This window comes from Heliangelus exortis, chromosome 12 (genome assembly GCF_036169615.1).
Source record: "Heliangelus exortis chromosome 12, bHelExo1.hap1, whole genome shotgun sequence".
NCBI classification, from domain to species: Eukaryota; Metazoa; Chordata; class Aves; order Apodiformes; family Trochilidae; genus Heliangelus; species Heliangelus exortis.
In genome coordinates, this window is record NC_092433.1 from 12,249,099 (window position 1) to 12,276,217 (window position 27,119).

Genomic DNA, 27,119 nt, shown 5'->3' on the forward strand with positions numbered 1-27,119 from the left:
GAGGAACAAGCCCCCACAAACACAGGTGCTGGTAGCCCCAAAGGCCCTGTGAAGAGACAAGAACCAGGCTGGGAGATGGGTCGGCAGAGAGTGGCTCCCCAGCTGGGGATGCCAGCCTGGGGCAGAGCCAGCAGCATGCACACTTCCATTTTTGTCTAGCAAGGTTGGAAGAGGAGTTGCCATTGTCACGGCCATATTGGGACAAATAGTCTCACTGGCAGAGCAAACCCCAGAGGAGACCCTCAGTGTGGAATGGGTGTGGGGCTGGTCTAGGGGGGGCCAGGATAGCACCCCAGGGCTTCCCCACATTCCCCCAGAGACGTGATAGGCATGAGGGAAAGCACCACTCTCTGCTATTGCCATTAAACCCCCTTTCTCCAGCGATTTTGTCCAAGACTCTGCTGTGTACCATGGTGTGTGGGTGCTGCAGGGGTCCCCAGGGCACTCCTGTCCTATACCCCATGAGTGCTCCATCCTCGGGGTGCTGGTGAACGAGGCCTGCTCAGCTCGGCAGGGGCTTGCGGCAGACACCTCCAGAGGTCCCTCCAAGCTCAGCCATGTGCTGCTGAGACTGCTGTGGCTTGGCCAGGGTGAGCATCCAGGCTAGAGGCTGCACAGGGGCCCGTGCCTGTCCCACCGACCCACAAACACGGGGCTGGGAGCCCCAGGGAGCAGGTTTTACCCAGCCAAGGTTGGGCTGGGGGTGCTGGAGATGTGGGTACCAGAAAGCAAGGGAAATGAAAGGCCAGTGCTGCCAGTAGCCATCACCAAGCCACACCACTGACCCAGGGAGGTTCCAAGGCTCTGGGGGACTCCAGTCCTGCTCCTCTACCTTCTCCTTGCTAATTATTTTCACCAAATGAACATTTATTTGCGTGGGCAAAGGTTTCCATCTTTAAACATCAGACAGGAGCTGAAAAAACAAATCCTCCCAGCTCCACAGTCTGGGGGAGTTAAACAGCTGCCTGGTCACCAGTTGAAACAAGATCTTGCCTACCCTGAAAAGTCAATACAAAGACACCAGACTTGCATGAAGACACAATGAGTTTATTAAAGCCAGGAAAAGGGGATTCTCCCCTCAGGAGGACAAAGACAGACTGGCTGGATTTGTTGCAATCGACCTGTTTCATCAACACCAAAATGCTTCTTTTTGTGGTAACATCTCAGATCAAAAAACAAATGCTATTTAGACCCCTGAAGCAGTGGAAGCTGATGGTCATAGATGTGTTCCCTGGAAGGAGCTCCTCTGCAGGAATGGAGGCTGCTGTATATTCCAGGTGAGGTGAGCAGGCTGGTCCTTTCCGACTTGAAAATTTTGGAGCAGCTCCTCACTGGAGCAGGTTTCCAATGCATGAGAATGATCCTCCACGGACTTCATCTGCTGATTTTGAACATCACATCTTTTGGCTTCTTTTTTGAGAATAACCATAGGAAGTGTATGTTGGGGAATTGCCTAACTAGTTGTGAAATGCAAATAATGTAGGAACTAAGTAATTTCCTGAATTTCCTGAAACCAAGACATTTCAGCCTAAAGGGAGAAGATATACAATAATCAATGAGATCCTGGGAGTCCAGATTCTTCACATAAACTTCTCCCTGTCCAAAGTTCACAAACAACTCCTGGAACAAATCTGAACTATATTGAAATCAACCAGAACAACACTCCAACAGCCCAGGGAGTGAAAACACAGAACTTGTAGACATACAAACCAACAAAGAGACTACCAGGGAGAAACAGAGTAAAGCCACTGGCCACAGTGATATTAGTACATCAATTGAGTTTAAAAGTTCCAAGCTTATCTCTGTGCTAAATCTGACTGCTGCCCACCTATGCTCTGCCAGCCCTCTCCTCCCTGGTGAACATCTTGGCAGACCCTACAGGTACTTCTCTGCTGTGTAAATACAATGGTAATTGAAGCCCATAGCAACTCTCCTGGGAGCAGGGAGGTGAAGGAATATGGATCCTTTCAGCTTTCCAAGTTGTGGGGAGGCTTCTCCTCAGGTCCTGTGTAGACTCCTACAATTCACCAATGAGGGCAATAAGACTTCCAAACATCCTTGCATGAGCCTTGTCTCTGACTAAACAAGTAACACACCCAGAAGAAAAAACTGCGACTGAGATGGCCAAGCATGACTTAGGACTCCAAACACAAAACAAACCCCCTTAATCAGAATAATCACTATCAAAAACTAAAGAGCAACAAGCCATATTCTTCTCAGCCAGTGGCATGACAGGACATGGTTTCTGGGAGGATGCAGGGCTTTGGAGGCTGAAGCAGCTCATCTGGCTGTCACCTGTTGTGCTGCACAGGGAAAAGACATTCTCCTGGGGAGAAGAATCCCAGAGATTCCCTTTTACAGTGGAAACATTCACTCTTTTTTCAAGTTCCAAGCTTCTCTTTCTTTTGTCTACAAGTAGTTGCATGTTTTTATTGGAACATGGCACTGGTGGGATCTTCTTTGTAAGCCTCGGCTGAGCATTGCTGGGGACCTGCTGATTGCGAGCTGCAGAAATTGGGCTGGAGCTTCCCAAATTGAGAGCAACTGTGTATCTAGGAAAGCATTTTTTTCTGGAGCTTTCCAACTCAGTAATCCCATTTGCCTTCCTTTGCTTCAGCCCACCACGAGCACATTGAGAGAGCTCACCTTTTCTCATGGCAGGGCATATTTTCTTCCTCCCCGTTGCTTTATCCCAGAGGATCCTTCCTGGCCTCTGCTTTGCTTTGTTCCCTACATTGACATTCTCCACCTCATGGTCTGTGGCCCAGTCGCTGTCTCTTTGCCCAGGCATCTCTTTTCTTACAGAAAGGTGGCAAAGTTGAGGCTGCCTCTGTAGTGACAGTGTCACAGGTTCAAACTTTCGAATGCCTCTCCTGACTGCCTTCCTCAGGGGAGTTGGTAGAGTCTCCTCCTGTGCTACGTGACACTGTTCCTTCTGACTGTTCCCCAAAAAGTGACTTTTAGCACAGCACATGCAAGGATGGCTAACACAGCTCTGTTTTTCCCTGCAGCACACTGCTGTTGCCATGGGGCTGACTTTCCCTCTTGAATCTGTGTTTAGGTCACCCTGAAGTGGCACATCCCTGGTGACCTGGCTCCTCACAGGGGAGTTTCCACGCTGCTCCCCCACTGCTGTGCAGGGGGGCTGAGACTGACCCAAGGAGCTGCAAACCCCCCTGCCTCGGCAGCATGGCTGGGCCACATTCTCCTCACCCAGAACATGGTCCTGGCATGGGCCAGGGGAGGTCTGGGAAGAGTTATCTGCTGTTGGAGGGGGGACCCTGGCACTGGAAATCAACGTGTACAGCTCAGCTAAGGTGTTAGGGAGCTTCAGAAAGCCTTGTCCTTCCCACAGCTTCAGGTGCTGATCACTCAGCTGAGCTGGCAGTGACTCCAGACCCTTCTTCAACAGCTGGACACTTGATTTCACATCTGACATCTCCACATCTTTCTGGGAAGGAAGCAACCAGAACAGAAGCAGTAAGCAACACATTAAAAGATGCAGTAATAGTATTCAAACATTAAATTTTTAGGTACTATTTGTTAGTTAGACCCCTTAAGTTTAGTACCAACCCAAAGATCAGCAATTTGTATCTCCTTGAGTAATATTAATTCTCAAATTGTCCCACTGAAGTAAGAGGTGTGGGATTGGAGCATACCCCTACCCTATTGTGTTGCCCCTTCCCCCAGGAGCACTGCCTTCTCATGCACTGGTGGGACTCATCATTGATGAAAGTAATTATTGCAGCTGAGTCTGTGGAGAAACCAGACCTGCCCAGGAGGTCTCTGACAGTTCATCCTTTTATATGACACCTACTTGCTGTTTTTTGACCTGTTTTTTTCCTCTTCTTGGGAAACCCTCCAGCTGTAGGGACAAAGTGCTGCACTTCTAGGTTCTCTCCCCTGGCAGGTGTGCCCTGCACCACCTCCTCCAGCTAAGGCAGATGCCAGTGTGAGGAAGCAGTACTCCATCAGTGAGCTCCCTGCTCACTGACAAGGGTTTCATCAAAGCTTACAGCACTGTGAGCCAGAACTTAGGTAAGCATCAGTCACTATCTGTCCTAGAATTAGCGTTTGAATGTGTCTTTCCCCTTTCATTATAATAGGAGCAGTCCACTTTATAATCCAGCATTTGAAGGCAATTTAATATTCAGTTAATATTGAGAAGAAAGCAGGAGAAATTCAGAACGAAGATTCAGAATAAAAGATTAATTTCTGTGCTTACTGCTGCAAGTCTCCTCTCCATCTCCAGCAGTGCCTGCTCCATTTGGCTTTTATCTGTCAGAGCTTTCAGCACTGAGCTACAGTGACTTTGAAGAGCATCTTGCACTAAACAGGGAAATCAATAGAAAAACCATTTGGTCTTTCATTTGTAAATGTGAATAAAGTACTATCAATACCATTGCTACTTCCTCCACAGCTTGGCATGGAACACTTCACTGTGATGTGCAACCATAGTGATTCCCCCACTGAGATCCTCCCAAACCCCAGGCAATGAACAATAGGGAAGATGTTTAATGCAAAGCACTTGAAATTTATAAGATGCTGTGTATAGGCCAAACCTTGTTTAGTGTGCTCTATTAATATGGCAGCTGGAGACGAAAGGCCCCATGAAGCTGAAAAACTTGGTTGGCTCAACATGAGGTGGGTTGAGGCTTAGCTGTCAGACAGCTTGAAAACAGCATGGCCAGGGGAGGGGGATTCCAGCACAGCTGACCCACCCCAGCACAACTGACCCTCTTCTGCAACCAGCTGATGGCAAATGGGAGCTTGAATGTGTGATGAGAAGGACAATATTGCTGATAGCAGGAAGTAGACACAAGAGGTTTGTGGCTAATGGGCTCAACTAGAGACTACATGACAGAAATGTACCCCAGTTACTAGGAGGCTGGTAACTGAAGGAGAGCTGTCTGAAGGGTTAACAAGGAATTATGAAGGAATGCACAAATAACTGGGATTTCCAGTTTCTGTGCACAGGGAGAGATGAGGCCCAAAACCACATGGGGCATGGACCTCCTGGGAGAGTTTTAAATTGAAGCAAGATGCTCTTGGGTTCAGTCAGTCTGTCATAAAAACTGATAAGAAATTGGATATTTTATTATATGAATGGACAAATAATAAAACTCCCTCACACAGCTGCACTTATTCTTAAAGGGATCACTGCTGTGCCTAATAAGCTACAGGATGGGAACGCACTTCTCAGCGTATGTGGAGATGAAAAACCCCAAGAAGTCTCACGGAAGTCGGCCTTTAAAATTGTGAATTGACGGATGAAGAGAAAGAGCTCCTCACTAAACAGTTCTGATCTTTCCAGAGAGCAGTGCAGGAAGGTGTGTACGGATGGTCTGGCTGGGGTGGGACGAAACAGGATACAAAGCACTGCTGCTAAAACAAAGCCTTGCCAAACACACAGACTGGGATAACTGAAGCTCTGGAGTCCTGGACTAGCACTGTGTGCCTGAGAAAAATCAGAATGGAGCCCACATTCCAACAAGTGGCTACAAGAGATCTGCAACTAATTAATCCTCTTTTGCTGCAGATCCAATGTGTTTGATTGCCTTTGGTGTTGGTGGAGCTGAGAGCCCATGTGAAGCTGTTCCTGCATATGGAGTATTTATCTCAGTTCTTCAGAGCAGCACCTCTCACCCCAGAGCAGCCTTACAGGCTGCAGAGCACTCAGGATGTCTCCTCCTCCTGCCCAGCTATTTTCAGAAGGCTTGCAGGGACTTAATTGTGCAGTGCTGTTGGTGAGCTGTGCCTTGCTGTCAAACTTGAAATGGAATTGGTCAAAGAGTTAAAAACTATTAGGGAGAGGCAGGCAGAAAGTGATTGTAGAAAAAGCAGACATTTTAAAAAGGTACATTTGAAAAGGAAGAAAGGAAAGAGATCTAAGCAATTATGGGCTTACTTGTTTGTTCCTGTATTGTGCTCGGTTTTAAAATAGACCTTAAGGGAAAGTACTCAGAGACATGGAGGGAAATGGAACAAGATTTTATAAAAGGCGAATTGTGCCTGACTAATGTAATACATTAGGATAAGATAGGTGACTTAGAGAAAGGCAATGCAGTGGCCTTTTTGTAGATTCAAACAAAGCTTTTCAGTGGAAATTGTCATGTCATATGAAAAAAGCTGAGAAAAATGGAGAGAATAAGCCTCAACTAAAGGTAAAATATCAGCTCTTGAGAGGAGTGGAATGAGGGGACAAGGCAGCTCTGTAAGGTGCTCCTCAAGACCTGCTTAAAATCTGCCAAAGTCTCCTGGGTGCAAAAGGCAGGCAGTTAGGTCAGTAGTAGGAGACACACGAATATGCAAATGCCAGCAGCAGGGGCTACAGATGAGATGGGGCAGTGCACAGGCTCTGCCTGAGGGGAGCTGCTGTGCACCCTAGGGTGGCTGGGAGCCTGCACAGTCCTGACCAACGATGTGCTAAGGAAAGAAAAAGATTGAACTGGGACACGTGCAGAGGAAAGCTAGGAGACAATTAAGTGCTTAGGTGATAATCTCTTATGAAAGGAGATTGAAAGCATTTGGCTTATTCAGCCACACAAAGCAGAGGTGTCCGGTGGCACAAGGGCTGAAGGTGCCATTCGAGGGACAGGAGCTTGCTGAGCTCTACCAAATAAATACCATAATTTGCCTTCCTCAGGAGTGATATGGGCACAGCACACGCTGCTGTCTTCTGGGAGAAGGAGCCCTGCAGATGCCTTGTCCATGTGTCTTCCTCACAAGCATCGTGTTAAAACATCTCCTGAACCTAAGCTCAGGGGGAATCTCAATTTTTTCACTTTGCCCACCACCACAGGGCTTTGACTTGTTCTCTGGCTGATTTCTGAGGATTTCAGCAATAAACTCTCTGCAGTTGCTGTCAATTTGGCTGTCCCTGCTTTCTCACTGCTGTTTTTTAAGCTTTTAGTCTTCTGCTCTGACAGATTGAGACTTTTTTACAAATCACCAGGGGAAAGCTGTGGCTTGCTGAATGGGTTTCTAATGGTGGACTGAATGCTTGAGTGGGCCTTTTAGACTGCATCTCCCTGTCTGGACCTAAGGGCTACCTGCAATCTGAGAGCAGGCTTTGGGGAGCCTGCCAGCCCCCTCCTGACCTATAAGGTCTGTAAAGAGCAGAAAAGCAGCAGTGACTGAAGGAGGAAACTCCTCTCACGTCACTTTATTACCTTCCATCTCTACATAGGAGGCTATAGGAAGGACAGCATCAGCAAGGTTGGCTTGCTGTTCTTCCCCATGTGCTTAATTTTAGTTCAGAATTATTTTTAAAACTTTCTGATTTTCTTAGTCTCTCTGTTCTTCTACAACATGGTATCCTCGGCATAAAAATAGCACTGTATCCACTGTGCTTGTGATCTGCACATACGTTTGACTCAGCACAGCATGCTGCAGGCAAGCAACCAGCAGCAAGGCTTTGGAACAGGTTTCCTTTGTACATGTAGGAGTATTCTACAGAAAAAAACCCCAACAAAACAAACAACAAAATACAACAAAAACAACAAAATACAACCTCGGTACAGAGGAGAGGCACTCTCCTTCCCTCACTGAGTTCCATACTACAGGGGTGTTCAGACTTGTCAAACACCATTAAACAAAATAAAAAAGAGCACTAATCTAGACTTAAAGAAGGAACTGAGATGGCCAAACTAGATCAGATCAAGGACACTGTTAGTAAAGTCTCTTGTCTTTGAAAATGATAAAGAACAGCTCCTTCAGAAAAAGTTTTCTTCAAATAAACCCCAGAGCAGATTGTTATTTAATAACTTGATCATAGATGAAAAAATCATTACCTGGTTAATGGGTAGCTTATGCACAGACTTGTGCCTTTCTTAAGGTTTTTACTCCAAACAAAGCAGTTTTTAAAAACCAGGAACATTACTGTGTTGTGATTTGCTGTACCATTCTCTTCAGATGTTACTGGTTTACATTAATATCACATGGAATGCAAACTCTGGCATGAGATAAAAGGCTGTAGGACCTCAGGGTAGGTCTCCCACCCTGTGCTGCAGAGGGTTTCCTGCAAATCAGCTTGCACTAGGGTGCAGCTGCACTCCCAGAACATGAAAACTACAGTCTGAACTGCCAAGGAAGGGAGTGTCAGCCTCCCAGCCAAGGAATATTAAACAGCAACTCCTGATGTCTATCATCATCCTGAGACTGGCACTGACAACAGAGAGGCTTTAAATAACACCATGGAGGGAGGTTGGTTCCCCCACGCCTGGGTTCAGCAGGGGAAATAGGAGGTTGTATAAACCTGGTGAGACATGAGCAAGAAAGACAGCCTTGGAGCTCAGCAGAGCTCTGCATTTCATCCATGGGCAACAACTGAGCTCTGCCAGAGGGTGAGATATTTGGGCTGTCATGGCTGCATCCTGCTCGGACATACCCTGAGCAGCTGGCTGAAAGGTTTGTGCCTGCTTAGGTCCCCTTCCACAGCACAGCAGAAGACATCTGCATCAGGGGACTGTGGGATCAGCTGCCCCCACCTCAGCCTGCTCTACAGTGCCTGAGGCCCTCGGGTGGGTCATTTGGGGGTCTCAGTATTCACAACCACACATCCTTTCACCATCCATGATAAGGATGTTTTAGAGTCCGTTTTTCCTTCATCTCAACAACTTCCATTGCCAGTCACCACGTGGTTAGCAAGCAGATGCACAGGAAAGCTGTTTCTTTCATCAGTTTTAAACCTTTTAACTTTTCAGTCTCTACAAACACAGAACCTAAGAGCATCCCAGTCTGGGTGTCCCAGTCCAGCCCATCCTTCTCACAGTAAACAAGCTCACATCACAATATTATAAACACAGAAAATTCCCCCAGAAACCTTGCCAGCAACTACTGTGCCTCAGCTGTCTCAAAGCAAGTCATGTTTCAAAACTGCCCACCAGGCATCAGATTTTGTGAGAACTGCATCAACTCTTACCTCTGTAAGGGACATTTTGCATGCTATTTGGTCACTCTTGCTGGCAGGAGGGTCAGAGGATTGCCTGTGGTATACTGGCTGGGAATATGCTGCTCATTTGCAGGTGGTGTGGAGGATATGGCTGTTATGAGTTGTCACATCTGGAACTACCAGATAGCAGATACCAGAAAAGCAAAGCAGTTCACAGAGGGCTGGGCCATGACTGCTGGGATTTGCAATTAAAAAAATAGAAAGTTTTGATAGAAGTATGGGTATAAAATTGAAAATAAGAAAGACAAATAAAAAGAAATAAGTTACAGGAGCTGCAAACTAGAAGGAAAGAGCAAATGATGAATGCAAATCAACCAGAGAAACTCTGGTGGCAGAACTGAGGCCATAGGGTCTGCTGGCCTCATCACATCCCTGTGCACAGTGCACCATGACGTGTGCAAGGAACAGAGCAGCTGTGCCTCTGTGGAACCTGCTCAGGCAAATGCTGTCTCATCTTCAGTGCCAGACACAGCTCTATCCACTGTGTGCAATCACATATGGACAAACACTCAAAAAAGAACATTTTTTTGTTTTGTCCTCTTGCAGAGAGCCTGCCAGCCCAGCAGCATTTGGTAACACTTTGGAAACATATTTTGAAAAATATTTTCTGTTTTGTTCTTGCCCAGTGGCTATGTAGACTGTGCCACCACTTGCTACCCACTGCTGTACATGAGGCCTGTGATATTCCTTGCATGCTTTTAATGAAGACAGACTTGATGTAAAGTTCTGCCTTTCTTTGCTTTTCAAAGCTGTTTGAAACTCCTGGTGTATTACTTTTTCCTTTGAAAAGAGGCTCTTCACCTTCAGAATTCCTCTCCTATGTGTGAAATCCTTCACTGGCAATGGCTTATCATGTCTCTATGATGTCACCCACATCCTCAGGCACTGTATCATCAGCCACTGGTGCATCAGTCTTTATCAGCTCTGAATTTAGATCTCTGTCACCTGAGTTTAGGAATGGGGTCTTTTCAAGGCACTAGAGCAAGTATTTATTTAGTGGGAACTTAATTATCCATCATTGTGATACGAGTCAAATGGCAGTGTTTATCAGCAATTAACCAGTGGCAGATGAACCTCCCAGAAACATCACAAGAACATCATTGTGGAGTGTGTGATGCTTTCATTATATATTCAACATTCTGCGGCATGATCCATTACAGAAAGTGACAATTTCTCTTTCCAGTTGCTTTGGAAATCTAGCAGCAGGCACCTCTGGGAGGTTTCTCATTTAATTCAAGGCACATTTATTTAAACTGTGTACAGAGAAAAAAACAGGACAGATGAGCAAATGGTATGAAATGAAGAGGGGGAACTGTGAACAATAGATTTGATTTTCAGTGCCATGACAACAATATCTGTGCCTGAGCTATATGAAATTAGGCAAAGTCCTGCTACAGAGTGGACAAGTTGAGGCACTGAAGTAATTAGGAGATGGGCAAATGCATAATAGGAAGCTGCTTGTGCTGGCCAAAGCAGACAGATTCTTGCTTGCATTAAGGTCTCACCAAGAGCACTTGCCAAGAACAGCAAGGGAGTGTTCTTAGTATAACAGAATTGTTATTTCAAATGTCCAGGCCACCATAGCTTCCCAAAAATGCACCAGACTCTACTCTTTTTGCCTGAGAGGGCTGTGTTGACTTAAAGGGTACCTGTCCAAGCTGTGCTTCATGGAAGCTTAATTGTACCTCACAGTAAATATTATAGTGCTTTTGTGAGGGTCTGCTACCTTGAACTCACAAAGTATAACTCACTTCACATTTCTTGCAGGTGTTGAAGCTGGACTCTTGCTCTTGCAAGGCAAGCACAGGGACAGCATTAAAAATTAAAGCATTCTCAAAGGCTCAGGTCCAATCCAAGTTAGAAACAGTTTCTCTGAAGGACTTCCCTCAGTGAAGATTGCTGTGACTAGACACTTCAGAGATGGAGCCTTTCAAAAGTATTATGTACTTCTTACTTAAGAAATGAGCACTACTAGTTTTGCTCATATCTAATATATAATAATTTCAAACACAGAGGAAAGATGGAAGACTTCAAACTAATGTACGAAAATCTGACAAAGCCCTAAAAGCTGAAACTGAATACTCAGGATATAAATACCTACATTATTTTTACTGTGTATTTCATTAGTGTTCCAGATGGTCTAAAAATGGTCATGCTGCAGGCAGAACACAAAAACATGGAGGAATTTAGCTACATGTGCATGGTGTCTAACTGCCCAGCTCTGAAGTTCTCTGACACAATACAAGAGAGCAGAAAGCAGGATAATGTAAAGGAGTAAGAATGGAAAGACAGACAAGTCCATCCCGTGGGTAAGTCTTATTTGCTTTTCTCCCTTACAAAGAGCAGCTGTGAGTGCCATGACATGAATAGTTAACCCCAGCTTGGAGACATCACACTGACATTCAGCAGTTTGACTGCCCTCTGCTGTTAACAGAAATACAGAGACGACTCACGTGTCTTGGAAATGGTTTCCAGTTGAAGCAAAATGGTTTTGTTTCTTGAATCGAACATTTCTTCAAACTTGTCCAAGCATGCTTGCAGCTGCAAAAACAAAGGTGGATGAGAAAATTAATACATTGCCCTTTCTTTGTTTGCAAAAACACAGCCCCAAATGCCACAGAGTGACTGAGACTCAGGGAACGGAACACTATGAATGTGGTTATTTATCTGTTGCTTGAAACAATTTGTCCAGCTGTTGGTTACAGCCCCGAAGGAGATCTGGAATGGCTCAAAAGGCTCATGGAATCTTGTGGAAGAATTATTAGATTTTGAAATAAAGATACAAATCTGTAAAAAAAAAGCATTGAAAATAACACTAATCAAATTAATTATAAGTGTTAAGGGAGAGACCTTCACCTTCAGACAGTAAGACCACATTCCCAAGAGGAGGCTACTTTCTTCAGGCAGAAGGAAAAAAGAACTGGTATTTGCAGACAGACATTACAGCCTGTTCTTGCTCCAAATACCCAGAGAAATTCCATGGCTGACTCCGAGTCAAGGCCCTAAAGACCTTGGCCCTAAGGAAAGGCCAGAAAGACAAATGGTATGTGCCAAAATAATTGACAACTGAAGGTTTAAAGTATTTGAGTGATTAAGACAGTGTCATAATTCAAATATCAGCACAGTAAATGGGAGAAGGTGAAGACTTCTAAGACTTCATTATTTTGCACTCTGAATTTAAATTAACTTACCGCTTGAAGCCTGTCTTTGATACTGGAAATAAAGGTGCTTAAAACCTCACTAAAATGAAAAAAAATAGAACAAATATAAAACAGACATGTAAGTTACTGAAACAGAGAGAAATTGAATGCATCACAGTAAACATGAGACAGGAAACACTGTGAGGAATAGGGCAATGTGGAATGTAAGCACAGAACGGTGCTTCCTTCAGGGGGCATAACCCTTTGGAATCGCTTCACTCGTTTTAAGAAGCATAGATTCTGCTATGCAGAATACAGAAAAAGAATGCATATATATCATACACATTAAATAATTATTTTTTTATTATTTTCCAGGGGTTGGCCTGGCATTTGTGCCTCTCTCATAAGTTTTTGTTGGCATTTTCACAACTGCCTATTAGCTGCTGGGGTGTAACCACAGCGCTATCTGCTCCGGAAGGACCCAGCCTTGGTGGAGGTGACGTGCCCGTTGCTGGGATACACAGGTATTGTGTTTGGATTAAAGCAACTGTGGGAAAAAATATGGGAAAAACTTCAGCATCAACAAAACTGAAGCCAGGAAGAACAAATACTGCAAATCCTTTCCTCCTGACATTACCCCAATGGTTTCTGTAAGCCATCCTTTTAAGTGGAGCGAGCCTATCAGGAGCCAGGGTATATTCCTGATTAACCTGTCAAAGCAAAATGCAAGGCCAGTTGCTAAGCACAATGATAACCCATTTCCCTTTTGAAGATTTGGGTCATTTTGAATCCATCATTTAGCAATCCAATTGCAACAACCAAAAAGATGAAGGCCTGGCAGAGTCTAGTTATAGGAATTAAGTAGGCTTCTGATTTATGGGAATTCTTCTGAGTTATGGGAATTAAGCAGGGCTTCTGAAATCTTCCTAGCCTTGTGGAAAGGAAGATATCCATTCCATTAGTCAAACTTGGGGGTGGTAAAAATAGGTAAATTACATGTTTATCTTTGTAAAGATAATCTAGCTATTTCTATGAACAGGCTTCTAATCTGGGAGTGAGTCTGGAGTGTAGGAAAGAACATAATTAATTTAAAGAAGAAGGATAATTAAGGGTTCTGCCTAAGCATTTAAAACTATTTGTTCATTTGTCATAATTCACTTACAAAAATCCTCCCTTTCTCTAGCAGGCACTGGAGAATCAAATGCCTTATCATAAGCATACTGCCCATTGCAAAAGAAGAGATACATAGCCTGTTTTGATCACAGGTTTTTAATAAAAAAGCATTTCACTTTGGATGCTACATTACAAAATGTACAGCACTAGGAATTATTTATAGGTGCATTGAGAGGTTGGTGATTTTTCATTTTTGAGCTTGAAATTATTAGCTTGTTCCTTGAAGTCCTTTAGGACCTACAAGTACATTTAATTCCTAACATCTGACAAAGGGCAGATGCAGATTACTTTAGCAAATTACACTTGTCTGTTACCAAAAATACAAGGTCTACATACAAAATCTAATTTGTATGCAAGTAAAATTCTAGAGATAATGCAGATTTAGAAAGGTGTCATCATTGCATCTTCTACTGCGTACACCTGTGCTTGGCAATTTCCTCATCTGGCCTAAACATGAAGGCTGACTTTAGAGTCCTTTTGATCAGGCCCAGCACAGTCTATAAAATTTTGAGAAATAGGGGCTTTCACCAAGAATCAAAATAGAAAAGCCCTGCTGATTAGATAAAGAGGAGAAAGGTAAATTGGGGTTATAGTTTGGTATTTCTTGTGGCTTATAGCTGTGTTACATAAATCACATTGCAAATAAACCCTGTTCTCTTATCCTGTGACTTTCCAGTCAAAGATTATTTAAAACCTGAAAAGATACTTTTCTTGGAGATGTATGCAGCTATGCCATGTATGACTTTTTAAGAGAGAAAAAAGGAGCTGCAGGGAGTGATCACCACCACTACAGAAATAATTTCCAGTGGATGTCTACATACCGATCGTATTTGTCCTTTATTTTGTTCTTATTCACTTCAAAAATTTCCAAGACATTTTTCACTCTTCCTGCACCAAAGTTAAGTGAACCTTTTTCTTTTGGATCTTCATCAAATAACTGTGGCTTTGTCTGGTATTTGGTAAAAATACTGGGCTCACTCTGTTGCACAATAGAAAGAAAAATGTTGAAGTACCAAAATAATCAACACATTAATTAGAAAAAAAAATTGTGTACCAAGTGCTTTGCAGATAGAGATCACTGTGATCATATGTGACAGATTAGATTGGAGGAGGAGATAAAGAATTTCATGGGATTATGGCTCACTTAATGTGCCTCATTAGATTGACTCCCTGTGGAAGTGAGACCCAGCCCAAATTCCTCAGGCTCAGGCTTTTCTCTCATCTTGAGGATTTTCCTCTGGTTGCAATCATTAGGTGTGCAGATTTTTTTCCTGCATCCTCAACACAGACTAGAAATTAATTCCAGTGTTCCTGGAATTGTGGAAAAGTTAAAGATGTCAGTGAGAGCTCCCTGTGCAGGAATCTGAAGAAAATCCTACTGAATTTCCTGGTGGATGACATCATTTTGCTGCCAACTAGCAAAATCACCAGACTGTAGATGAGTTTTTCACACGCTTCAATATACATTTCAGAACAAGAAATTTAATATTACTATGAAAGGTGTAAAGACCATTCTACAGACTTTCCAGACACTGTGTAACCAAAATGAAAATGCCTTTTCCTTCAAACATTAGAAAATGCAAATTCCATTAAATTTACTTCTTTCATTATGGAAAGTGAATATCCTTCCTTGTGTCTGATGAAAAGCTACTGCAGTTAATGTCAAAATACAGAGGACACAAGATAGGATCTGGAAGTGATCAGCCCAGGGCCACTGAGCTGGCACCACTGCTCTTGCTTAATCTTTGCTCTCAGGTGTTTTAGTGAGGCTGGCAACACGGGAAATAATGTGCTGTCAGAAAAAGATTTTGAGCATAAGAAGCTCTTAATCCAAAATTATTCAAGCACCAGCCATACCCATACTACAGCAAGGTGATTTTCAGTCATTTGAGGTAAATACTGAATACCTCTGTGATTCTTGCAGAAAGCTAATGAAGAGAAACACAGTATTTTTAAAGAAGGAATAGATGTAATATTTTACACTAGCTAGGTGGTCTAAAGACATTGTCGGAGAATAATTCAATATTATTTTAGTAATTAAAAATGTTATTAAAGAAAATAATACCTATCTCGGTAACATTTTGTAGTAATCTGTTAAAAATACTAGTTTTTCAGGCAACCTGAGGCTGCTACTTTGTCCAGTCAAAGTAAATACATGTATGTATCAAGACAATAGCTCGATTTCAGCAGTCACCAACATTACCAGAGGTTACCATCTGATTTCCACCTTTTCCATTCACTCTGAATGGTGGCTGTGTGCCTGCATGGGGCTGAAGGAGACTGAAACTCACATCCTGGGAGTTGTGCTGTCCTAGCTCCAGTGGCACCGCTGCTGACTGCACACTCTCCGGGCAGAACTGGGAGCCAAAGAGCAGCTGAGAATCACTCAGACTCGAGTAGTCGCTGGGACCGCTGCTCCGGATGGAAAAACGATTCGGCCTGAAATGGGGCAGAGCAGAGTCTTGAGCAATTAGGAAGCCAAACACAATTCCCTACATGACCTGCTGGAACTGTTCAAGCGTGGCCCACCCCAGCATGATCACTTTCACTCTCCACTCAGAGGGTACTGTCCCTGTAACTGGATAATGGTTAACAGCATCTGTTTGCTGTTCAAAGTCACCTGGCTTATCTTAAACTGCTGCACCCGTACAAACACGGTATGGTAGCTTGGCATTCACCTTGCAGAGCTGAAGCTGTTTCTCTGCCATGTTCTTCAGAGAGAAGACCAAAACTAGGACTGGCCACCTGGTCCATCCTACCTGCCTCATCAGTCAGTCTCAGTTTAAGGGACACTTTGTTGTTTGCTCCTAGCAAATGCCAGGTATCTCTCTTTTCCCTACTCTGGATAAATAATCTCTCTTGTAAATCTGCTTGGCTTATTTGGAAGGCAGTTCCAGCAGAGTAAGCCTTTCTGACTGATACATGACATTTCTTGGGCATTAATTCTCCAGATGCTTTAAGTCTGACTCACTGAACAACAAATAAATAGGTAGCATATGGCTGGACAAATTGATCTGAGTTGCTAAGAATATTTCAAACACAGTAACATGCTGCTCAGAAGTTCTCTTGTTTCCCCTGGGTGTTGCCCAAAAAAACCTTTTCTAGTCAGCCTTGACTTTCTGTTGCTTTGATTCTTCTTGCTTTCAGAGCCATGGCTTCTGCTGCTTTATGAACTAGAATCGTGCCACAGTACCAGTTTCCCTCAGACAAAGGTTTCCCCACAGAACTGCACTGCTTCTCATAGTGGCAGAGGCTGAATCTGGGTTTTTTGTTAGCAAAGACAGAGACATTTTAAATTTTTCACATTACCACTATTCCATTGCTCCATGTCCACAAGATCTGACACAATTCTCAGGCTAGGTTCTAACATATGAAAAGCTGGGCCAGGTTTATATTCTCAGTTCTGTCTGTTTTTTAAGCTACCAAAATGGAGAGATGTGTTGCTGCATTTGGAACTGGGAATTTCAGACCAGAATTAATGAAAAGACTCTTATGCAAGATTTTCCTTCCGTATCAAATTCTACAAGCAAAGGAGAATGAAGGGGAGACTAACTCATGTGTATAACAAAAGATGATCACCTCAACATTTATTAGCAGTGATGTGTTTGGTTAATCCCCACTCTTGGAAGGAGCTCAAACATCATACACACAACAGGGAAGGGATTTAGTAGCAGCACTTGAGCTGCTCAGTCTCTCTCTTCATTATACAGTGGTAACAGTGACAATATAGTATTAATACTTCTGGCTTTGAGCCACAGGCACAAACAGATGAGGTATGAGTTTCTGGATTCTCAAAAAGTCTGATAATCTGTCTGAATTTAAAACTTCTCCCTCAATCTGTCTCAGGACCCTAAATTGACTAGGAAAGAAATCTGAATACAACTGTCACTAGCACAGCTTGCTGTTTCTATCTCAGTTAAGCTTTGTGGGAAAAAAAAATTATAATTATTTTCTTAATCTAGAGTCAGCATGTCAGAGAGATGTGAGCACATGGGCTGCCATGCCCCACACAGGCAGAACCCCTGCTTACAATGTATCACTTCTCCTGCACCAGTTTTATAAATCCCCCTGTCTTCTAGTCCAAACAGCTCCCTCTTATTTTAAGGAATGGTTTTTATAATCCCTAAGCCCTGTCAAACCCCCTTTGAAAGCGTCTGGTACAAATTGTGAATATTAAATCCCATAACTTGCTCATTTTCTCAGTCCCTCCACACAACCTAGTGCCTAAAGTACAAGACTCCTATAACAATGAGTTTTATGACTGGTATTTCAGGGAGTATTGAGCTGAGAGGACATTATCTTTCTAGGCTCACTCTGAACTGGCACTATGACCAAAAGTGGCCATTGGCTGCTCTGGAACCAAATTTCTATATCTTAAGTCCACTACCTCAGTGGTTGGTTTAGGAAAAACAATACAGCAGATCAGGCATGATACAAACCAGATGTGTCTTCCGAAGGCACTCATTTTTTCTGAGTAAACCATTTCTTTCTCCCTTGCTTAACACTGCTGGTAATTAATTTAGCTACAGGACCATCTGGGCAAGACATGAGCCTGGCCACATGAGACTCAGGCATATCTCTGATGGTGAGATCAGACACTGTGATCAGATCCATGATCAGGCAACCACAGCTCTTGTAACCACCTGACCATTCCCTTCAGAATGCCCGAGCTGCAGGGATGCAGGCTGCATCCTAAATATATACCCTTCCCTATAAACAGTGAGGAAACATCCCAGATATTTAGTCCTGGTTGGAGATCCCTCCGAGGTGATGCAACAGTCTACATCAGGAGAACTTCTAGCTTGCTGCTAACACAAGCCATTCCCTGAGCTGTTCATGCATTTGTGCCCACAGTGTTCTTATGGCATCAGCACTAGTGTGTACATCCGAAGCAAAACCAGCTTTAGCTATGTAAGACAAGTGCCATTGTCAGTTCCTGTCAGCTACAAAAAATCCTAAATCATCCTCTGCCAACTGATGGAACCATTTCTTTTTCCCACTTAACTTCGTGAAAGGCGTTGGCATCTCCAACCCTTTCTGTAACATGAACGTGATCTAAAAAAATCAGCATATCCAGGGAGTCAGTGAGTTCACTGCAGTCCCAGTTTCCCTGTTGTCAGTGGGAACTGACCCTCTGCAGAAGTTAAATCCTCAGAGAGCCTCTCTCATTTTCTTATGTTCCAATTTCCATTTCCAAAAATGTTAGCACGACCATTTGCAGATGTTTACCTTTCATTGAAAGAATTTTGCCTCAGACAGCTTTCAGATAAAACACACCAAGAGAAACATAGGATGCAATAAATACCCTCTTGTGTTCCCTGGATGGCCTTAAGGGCACTGACAAGCTAAAAATTCACAACTATAAGTTGTCATAGCCCTTACTGGTCTTTTTCAAAATTGGCATTTTTTTTCCTCTGTTCTTCGGATTTATCCTTACAAAGGTTTAGAGACATTTTGAAAAGCAAACTGAGTCCTCTACAAAATGCAAAATAACATTTATCCGCAATATTCCTGTCAGTGATTTTATTTGGCTCTGTCACTCTCACTGAACCTGCACCAACATCTCTCTCTCTCTCAAGCAGTGTGGGTGAAGCTCCCTGACGCCTTCCTGACACATTTCTTCCAAGTGCAGTAAAGCCTCTTTCCCAAAGGAGAGATCTTTTCCTCTGGGTGGTAATCTTGAATAGGATCATCATCACTAAGTTTCTCTTCTGATTCCCCTCCAGAAAATCTCCCAGCTCTTTTTGCTCTTCCTCATTTAGTGACCAGGGCTGCATCACATCAAGTCCAATTGATATTCTGGGAGCTGCTGCTCATCTGCTCTTTCTGGCTTCAGTCTTTATCCGTAGGAACTGTCTCTAGCTCTGCTGTGCTGCTCTTGTCACTGCTGCCAGCCACTGCCTTCAGCAAATGAGCAAGGATCAACCTTGGCTTTGGGTGCAGAAGAAGTTCAGCATCCAAGGGCCTGGAGGAGTTTTAAATCAAGGCATTTCAGCTGCTATTGCTGCTTCCAGACATTTGCCATCTCTTCATTGGGAACAGCCACAGCATAAAATTATTTTTCACCTGCCTGTCCTCTGGAACAGCATGACCTGCTTGCCACAAATATTTTGTGCCATATCCTAAAAGCAATTTCTACAAACAGATTTTGGCACTGTCCCCAATGCATTAACCACAACAAAATTTCAGATTTCTGGCTCAAAGTTGTTTCAGTCCTGTTTTAATTCCTCAAGGTAATTTTTATTTTCTATGAGCCACTCCATTATTAATTTGGCTGTGACTCAATACTGCCCAGATGTTTCTTACATTGGAAACTGTGTTAGCCCTTTGTCCTGATCCAGTCCCTGGTTACAGGGGCTTGAGGGGCCTTTTCCTTTGGAGGAGAGTGGGATTTCCACAGAGCAGCCCTGTTTACCTACACAAAATGTATCCCCAACCATATAAAGAATTAGACATCTGGATATGGGGGCATCTCCCCTGCTCTGAAGCCATCTCACAGCCTGCATTTACAGCCCTGGTTTCTCATTCCTTCAAGGCTCAGGATTTTTAAAGCTGCTTTCTTGATCTTTGTCCTGGTGGTCTCCTACATTTTCTGCTTATTTTGGGACCTTAAAGCAACTTCAGAATATGTGGCCCTGTTATGTGGGATGGAATTTCATGGGATAATGGATTGAGTGAGGTTGTTAAATTTGAAAGGTTTTTTCTCAGCAGCAGAAATAAGCCATAGAGAGCAGTAGCCCAAGTAGGCCTCAACTTACATCATCCCTATTGAATGCCTCTTTATTATTTTCATCGCATATTGGTCTTACACACTCTCTGGCAGGCTTTCTGCTTCTGATGACTTTGGAAGTAGGTATACTAGCAGTTTTCATGCCTTTAGCAAGTTACTGCTTTTCTTATAGAAAGAGAAAATTCTCGTAACCTCAATTTCAAATCACAATATATTGGTTTCTTTTTATTTTTCTGTTTTATTTTTCTGTTTCTTCATTTCTTGAAGGATGCCTCTTTATTTTCAGTTGTTGGCTTTATTGTGTCAGTCCATTATTGGTCCTCCTTGCATCTGATCTGATAGCTGCTATGGATTTGTTCTGAGCTTCAACTTGAAGTCTAAATAAGCTCTGTGCCTCAGGCAAACATTTGGCTGTCCAGTTTAACTTCTTAACGAGCTTCCTTCTTACTGCATCAGTGTCTTTTTTGAAATTAAAGACTAGTGGATTTTTTGGCTCCTGCCAAGACATTGACTCCAGTTCACCACTGTCACCCTCCTGGCAGCACTACAAGAGTGATACCCTGAACACGGGTGTTGTGCACAGCCCAGGGCCAAGGCAAGATGTGTCTCTTCCCCCAGGAGGTTGCTTTCCAAGGCAGGTGTTGATGGTGTCTGGAAATGTGCTTTCAGCATCACGCCCCCGTGACACTTACCCAGTCAATAAAAGGCTGCTTGAAGCATTGCTGGTGCTGCAGCTGCTGTTCTCACATCCTCTGCAATCTTTCTTCACCTGGGCAGCCAGCAGCACTGCTCTAATGTGACACTTTCCCTAATCAAGTCTGGCATTTCAGTCCACAAAAACTATGTCCTTTGTCAATACACTGAAATTGAGTCTAAGCTTTCTCCACAGTATAGCTGACATTATATCCACATTACATCCTTGACCCCCTCCCACCTTCTTAAATAACTGGCACCCTGGTAGTGCAGCATCCACCTAGACAGTCTGCCTTCTCCTGCGTTCTATTGTGTCAAAATCCACACATAAAAACAGGAAAAAACAGGGACTTTGAGTCCTCCACCCTATTTGTCAGGCTGCTCGGGTTTACAGAGAAGCACTTGTGTGTATGACAGATAACAAATAAAACCCAGAGCAATGTTGGGCTTGTGCAGAACCACTGCCATGAGGGTGTTGTGTCACTGGAGTTCTGCATTTCCAAGGGACCCTGTGGCAGCTGTTCCCAGAAGTAACACCCTGACTCAAACTCACAAAATGCTCACAGCATGATTCATACTCTCCCTAGATTATGTGCTGATTTTACATTTCACTTTTAAAGCTCCCTAAAAGACAGTGTTTTGGGAATTACATAGCATGCCATGCTGTGGTGACAAAGGGTTCTAGTGACAGAGTGAGCTGGGAAAAAGTAATCAACACCTTTCCTCATATTTCAAATACACACATGCTCCAATAGGTAACTTTTTTTCCTTTAGATAAAGTTAATTCTCATGAAACTTCCTCCCCTTTCTTAATTCCCCCCTCAAAAAAACAAACCAAACCAAAAAACAGCTACATTTTCAATAACATTTTATGTCCTATTTGACCCTTTTGAACTCAGTTGCAAAAAATGTGGAATGCTGAGGAGTAGATGTTAAAATCTTGTCTGTATTATCTTCCTGCATTACTACGTGAGTTAAAAGGGAAGAAGGAAGTCTTTGTAGCTGAAAGGATTCTTTGGAAGATGAAGGAATTCAAATGATCCCTTTCCAAACAAGCACCTGTGCTTCTTAGACTTATTTCCTTTCCTGATGCATGACTCCAGAGAATTATTTATATGAATATAAAATATATATATACATTTAAAATATATACTCCAAATTTCCCCTGCTCAGCCTCTAACCAGAATGAAAGTCACAGGCTTGCAAGCTCCTTACATGTAAATTATTGAAAAAAAAACTGAAAAAGAAATCTGTAGATAGCAAGAAGACAATAGAATTATATTATGCATATTTCTAAAGACAAAACCATGATACATATAAACACATTTTTCCCTGAACTGGCTCCCCTTTGACTCCTGCACCTGTGCAAATTCAATTAATATATATATGTATATGACAAATATTTTTATAATGGGCAAGGGAACTACTATTATGCTTTCATTATCACCCATTTTCATGGTAACATCAGGCTGAAGAGGCAGTATGACTAAAACTGTGAATTTCAGCAGCAGTTAGTTATGTAAGTGGGTTATTTAACTAACAGAGGCTCAGAGGACCAAATTAATCAATTAACTTCATCAGAATAAAACAAGGGATGAATCTTGCTGCCTTTTTTAGCCATGTGATGCAAAAAGTGACGCTCTGCTGTAAGAAACACAGCCTGTTTTATGTATTTGATTTCCAGATTTTTACACCCAAATAATATTTGCTGTTTCACTATGTATTATAGATTTGGGAAGTTCTAGCTGTTCTTTGACTTCTGCTGAGAAAAAATTAAGCCATGCGTATATATGCAGAATATGGAATAATTTTAGAGCTTCATAATGTGTAACAATATTGCAAATCATGAGTCACCTTATCTACCCTCTGCACAAGGCAAGAGGGAACATTCAAGTTCTTTAATTAGGTGTAGATAGGCCACAGGACTTTACTGAATAAACTCTGAATAAACCAGAGGAGAGCTTTCAACCAGTGCTGAGATTCAGTTCCCAGCAATGCTGGATCTGTGGTGGTGCCTGGCAGGCTGGGAGCAATGGGGGAATAAACAGGATCACAGAGTAAGTTAATTAACCAGACTGTAACTAACCAGAGATCAATTCTAGATGTGTTTCACACCAAACACCCCAAGTGTTTAATAGCAAATTTGTTTTATAGCAAATGTCCTTGTGATTTTCACTCCCAGACCCACAGTACAAGCTCACCCAGTAGCTGTTGGCGTGCTCAACATCTCTTTGATATTCCAGACGTTAAAATTCATGTTTTTTTCACAGCTGACACCTTCACTGGGAGCTCCCAGGCATCATCATGGCTCCAGCTCTTGCGGCCTCTCCTACCTCACAGCAGCCATGCTGCCAGGCTGCCCTGCAGGGAGGGAAAAAATGAAGACAGCCGACAAAAGCCTACTCAGGGAAAGCATCCCCCTGTCCTCCCTTGCTCTGGGGAGAGCCCGGGGAGGAGCACAGCCCTTCAGGCCCAGCCGGCATGGCCACCCCAGGGCTGGGCCTGCTGCCTCCACAGGCACAGGGTGCAGCCCGCACCCCCCCAGGCCTGCCTGCCCCACAGGGCCCTGCCGGGGGGTCTCACCTCACAGATTGGGACTGGGGGTCTCTGGGGTCACCCTGGGGCAGAGGGTCCCATATTCTCAGCCCCAGGTCCGGGCTCTCCCCGGGGCAAGTGCCAGGCCAGGCTCAGCCTCCATCCAGGAGCAAATGCGGCCATCGCAGGGCAGGGGGAGGACAAACAGGCTCAGAGCCTGGCACGCCAAGAGCTGCTTCCAAAGGAGAGCCGGGGGCCATGGTGCCTGAACACTTTGTGCCCAGAGGCTGTGTGGAGTCTGTCTCCTATAAATTCCTCTGGCAGAAGTGCAGAATGGTTTAATTTCACCCATTAGAAATGGGACAAAAATAACCCTCCATCTAAACACTCCGAGGAGAAGGATTCTCAAATATGGGTTTACTGGGATTTTTTCCGTGTGCTTCTGTATCTTCTGTCTTCAGGAATGGAAAATGGGCACCCTTCCTTGCCCAGTTTGTTCTCCTTTAATTCAAAACAATTTCAACACTGGTTAAAACATTTGGTTGCTGGTTCTGAAGATACTCAGTAAGCACTAAACCACTGTAAAAATAAGGCTGATAGAAATTCATAGATAAGTTACAGTAACTCTCCTTCATGCTTTTTTTTTTTTTTGCTTTAGTATTAAAGACAGCCTGGAGCTCAGAGCTGTCAAAAGAATTGCCTTCTTGATGTATATATGTGGTTTCCTAATAAAATCCTGCAGAAATAAAGCATTCATTAAAAAAAAATGAAAAATAAAAAATCCTGGACTTTTTCCCATAAAAATCTTCCTGGAGTGACTTTGTGCATTGTTTTTACTTGTCACTACAGGGCTAGAGGTGGTATAAATAGCTCTGGTTTATCATGGTAGCTTCCTAACTTTCAGCTGCATGATGAGCCTCTAATGAGTTGATTTTTTAAGACCAGAGCAAGGAATTGCAGCAGGGACCATGTTCCTGCTTCAGGGATGGGATAATGGCTGGGCTGTCCAAGGCAGCTGTGGGCTAGAAGGCAAATCTTCCTCCAGAGAGCTCTGCTGATGGGAACATTAATGTTTATTGCTCATGTTGAGTAAATAAAAGCCTTGTTCTGCTCCTGAACTGCCTACAGCTCTGTGGTACCGCCTGGTGCATGCCACTGCTGCCAAGAGCCTGGCTGTGTGTCTAGGTCCTATACGGCCTTTCATCATAATTGGGGATTTCCCATAATTTTATTGATCATAGTTAGAAAACTGTCCCAGGATCCACTTCATCAGAGACTATAGAGCCCTGTGTCCATTTGCAGCACTTCCACTGCCCTAAGGAAGGTATTTGTTGGTGAACTGTGCACCGGCCGTAAGGCTCAGAACATTATTTTAGGTTATTACAGAGCTATTCCTATTTCTAGTGTGGTTGGAGCTTTCTGGTTTGAGCATCTACCACATTTGTGGAATACGATAAATAAGATTTTTGTGTTTCCATCTCTTCTGACAACGAAAATAAATTTCTATAAGGAAACACAATTTTTTAATTATAGGTCTGACAGCTACCTCCAGTTCTAGTCTCCCCCATCCATAACGTGCTCTGGGGAGATTAGCTGTGTTGCCAGGCACTGGCTTGTAGCTCTTCTTCTATCTGAAATAACAGACTGAGCTTCTAGCATTAGGGAGTGTGGCCAGACACTTGAAGCCTTTAATTTATGAAAAATTAGCAGAAGCTGCCAGAAGATAGACAGCAATATATTTGGTTTGTCATTCACCATTTTAGTGTCTGTAGAGCATTTTGTTAGAAACTCACAGGAGCTCTTCAGTTAATAATGTGTCTGTCTCCCACACTGGTTAGGACCATCATCCCTTTGCCTGAAGATCTCTCCATCTACCCCAATATGTTGCTGGCCACCATCCTGGCTGCTTTTCTCATTTGAATGGGATCCTGGTCTTGTGCCCAAAAGTGAAGATAGAAGAGAATGAGAAATCCACACTTTTAGAAGAGGTCATGGATTTCTCTTCACCTTGGGTGGTATGGCCAAGACAAATGATGCTGTGGTGGGCCACTGTGCCAGGAAATCAGGTGCATGAGGTAAGGTGTTGCTAAGAAAGGGGCAAACCCCTAATGGGACAGGGACCACCAGACCATGCTACAGTTGGAATATGCAACAGCAAGAGGCTCCTGAGCCACAACCTCCCCCACTCTGGCATCTCCCAGCTCTCACCTTGAATTAGGTAAAAGCAGCACCAGGCACCCCATCAGCAGCAAGGAAGGTGGCAAAGTGGGCACACAAAGATGTCAATTCACTGGTGACTCAGTGTCTGATTTATCCCATCCATGCAGTGCTCCTGTGGGAAAATCTTATTAATCAGGCCTGCATTTCCAATGCAGCTCTGTAATTTAGGATCTCATGCAGCTAAAGATTTGGTGAGAATGAAATTATTATGTATCTCAGTGACTTTTGGAAAGGACTGGCAGGCTGGGGATAGGTACCCCAGGCTGTGGTGGCACTGAGGGGTTTGTCACCTCCCAGGACCCCGGAAAGGAAAAGCCCAGTGGGGTTGAGTGCAGGCCAGGGAAGGCTGTGGAAATGGGGCACTGCTGTAGCCATGGCTGGAGCCAGGTCATGCTCAGAGGAGGGAGTCCCTCTGTCCACCTTCCCCACACAAGCACGAGCTGCTGACCTTCACAGCTGCTGGCACACATCCCCAGCTGCCAAAGAATGGCTCAATCACTAATTCGGGGCTCCCTGTTGATGTTGGCTCTGGCACAGCAGTGGTTTCTATGGCAACTCCAGAGGCAGATGCAGGGATGGCTTCAGCTGAGGTACCACCAGCCCTGGGTATCCTGCCATATTCCTCCCAAATGCCAGGCAAACAGCCACATGGCCTGTCAGGACACATCCGATGGTCACAGCTCTGGGCAGGCAGTGGAGATGCTGGGGCAATGACACTGAAGACATTGTGAATGCTTTTCTCTGAACCATTCCCAAATTTCCCCATGCCTTGATGCCCTGGCAGATGGCACAGCCTGACCCAGTGGTGTGCTGGATGATGCTGCACTCCACCAGGGGGTTCTGCCTCCCATCTTTCCAGCCCTGCTACCCATCCAAGGATTGTGCTGACTGTCTTCTCCAAAAGGTCAGGCATCTGCACTTGATATTTACCTGGACCTGTGAGTCTTTCTAATGTTGTAGCAGTGAAAGATCAAATCCCTTGCCCCTGTCTGCAGTTGCTGCTCTAGGGCATGACTCTGCATGGAGCCAGGAGTGACAAGGCTCAGGTGAGCCCATGGCACTGGGTAAATGGGGGGTCACCTCCCACCAGTCTTGCTGTGCCCCCCTGCATTCCCTGTGGGAATGTCACCCACAAACACCACCAGCATAACACTTACCTTCTCTTCCTGGTAGGTAGGTGGGCAATACAGTGTTCGGGCCCAGGAGAGCTTGTTACAGCTGGATCCATCTCTCCCAGGCACCAGAGCTCCACCCTTTGAGACAGGGCTGTGGTGCCAGATGGGCCCCAGGAGCCCCAACACCTTTAGGATTCTCATTTCACTGCTCAGCATCCTGGCAGCCCATGTCATTCCCTTTCTCAATTCCCATCTCTCTCTCCAACAAAGCCCCTCTCCTGCTGCTGCCTTCATCCCCTGCAGCCCCTTTGTCCACAGGAGAGACAGAAGCAAGGCTGTGCCGAGGCAGTGCAGCCACTACGCAGCTCTCCCTCCACAAAAGGAGTACAAGATCTCTATGTGCCATCACTCTGCTCTCCCTAGCAGTGGGGAAAGGAGCAAGAGCCATCCCTGCCCCACAGCACAGGGCCCCGCTGGGGAAGGGCTTGCAGGGGTCTCCTTCAGGAAGAGGCTTCCCAATAGGTTGTGGCACATTCCTGCCTGGAGCAAGATAACCAGGG

General features: G+C 44.2%; 1 protein-coding gene across 4 annotated transcripts; it reads right to left on the reverse strand.

Annotated features, from left to right (window-relative positions):
- Positions 1 to 1,026: 1,026 nt before the first annotated feature.
- Positions 1,027 to 26,466, reverse strand: IHO1 (interactor of HORMAD1 1). Of its 4 annotated transcripts, none has more exons than XM_071756100.1 (8): positions 25,433 to 26,466; positions 22,891 to 23,050; positions 15,558 to 15,705; positions 14,088 to 14,245; positions 12,145 to 12,193; positions 11,407 to 11,494; positions 4,226 to 4,329; positions 1,027 to 3,451 (listed from the first exon to the last, which is right to left on the reverse strand). In XM_071756100.1, the coding sequence occupies exons 2-8, from the start codon at positions 22,944 to 22,946 to the stop codon at positions 2,165 to 2,167; spliced, it is 1,890 nt and encodes a 629-aa protein (XP_071612201.1). In that variant the 5' UTR covers positions 22,947 to 23,050; positions 25,433 to 26,466; the 3' UTR covers positions 1,027 to 2,164. The 4 variants fall into 4 exon arrangements, with proteins under 4 accessions (XP_071612201.1, XP_071612200.1, XP_071612199.1 ...); XM_071756099.1 differs by lacking the exon at positions 25,433 to 26,466 and adding an exon at positions 23,307 to 23,807; XM_071756098.1 differs by lacking the exon at positions 25,433 to 26,466 and having other exon boundaries at positions 22,891 to 23,224.
- Between the last annotated feature and the right edge of the window lie 653 nt (positions 26,467 to 27,119).

Bases quoted from the DNA above. Each gene is read 5' to 3' on its own strand.
- IHO1 (XM_071756100.1), bottom strand. From the start codon at position 22,946: ATGAATTTTAACGTCTGGAATATCAAAGAGATGTTGAGCACGCCAACA. The intron at 4,330-11,406 runs GTGAGTCGTCTC...TTCCCTGTTTAG, and splicing joins GGAAACCATTTCCAAGACAC to TGCAAGATGCTCTTCAAAGT. The intron at 3,452-4,225 runs GTAAGCACAGAA...CTTCCTTCCCAG, and splicing joins TGGAGAGGAGACTTGCAGCA to AAAGATGTGGAGATGTCAGA.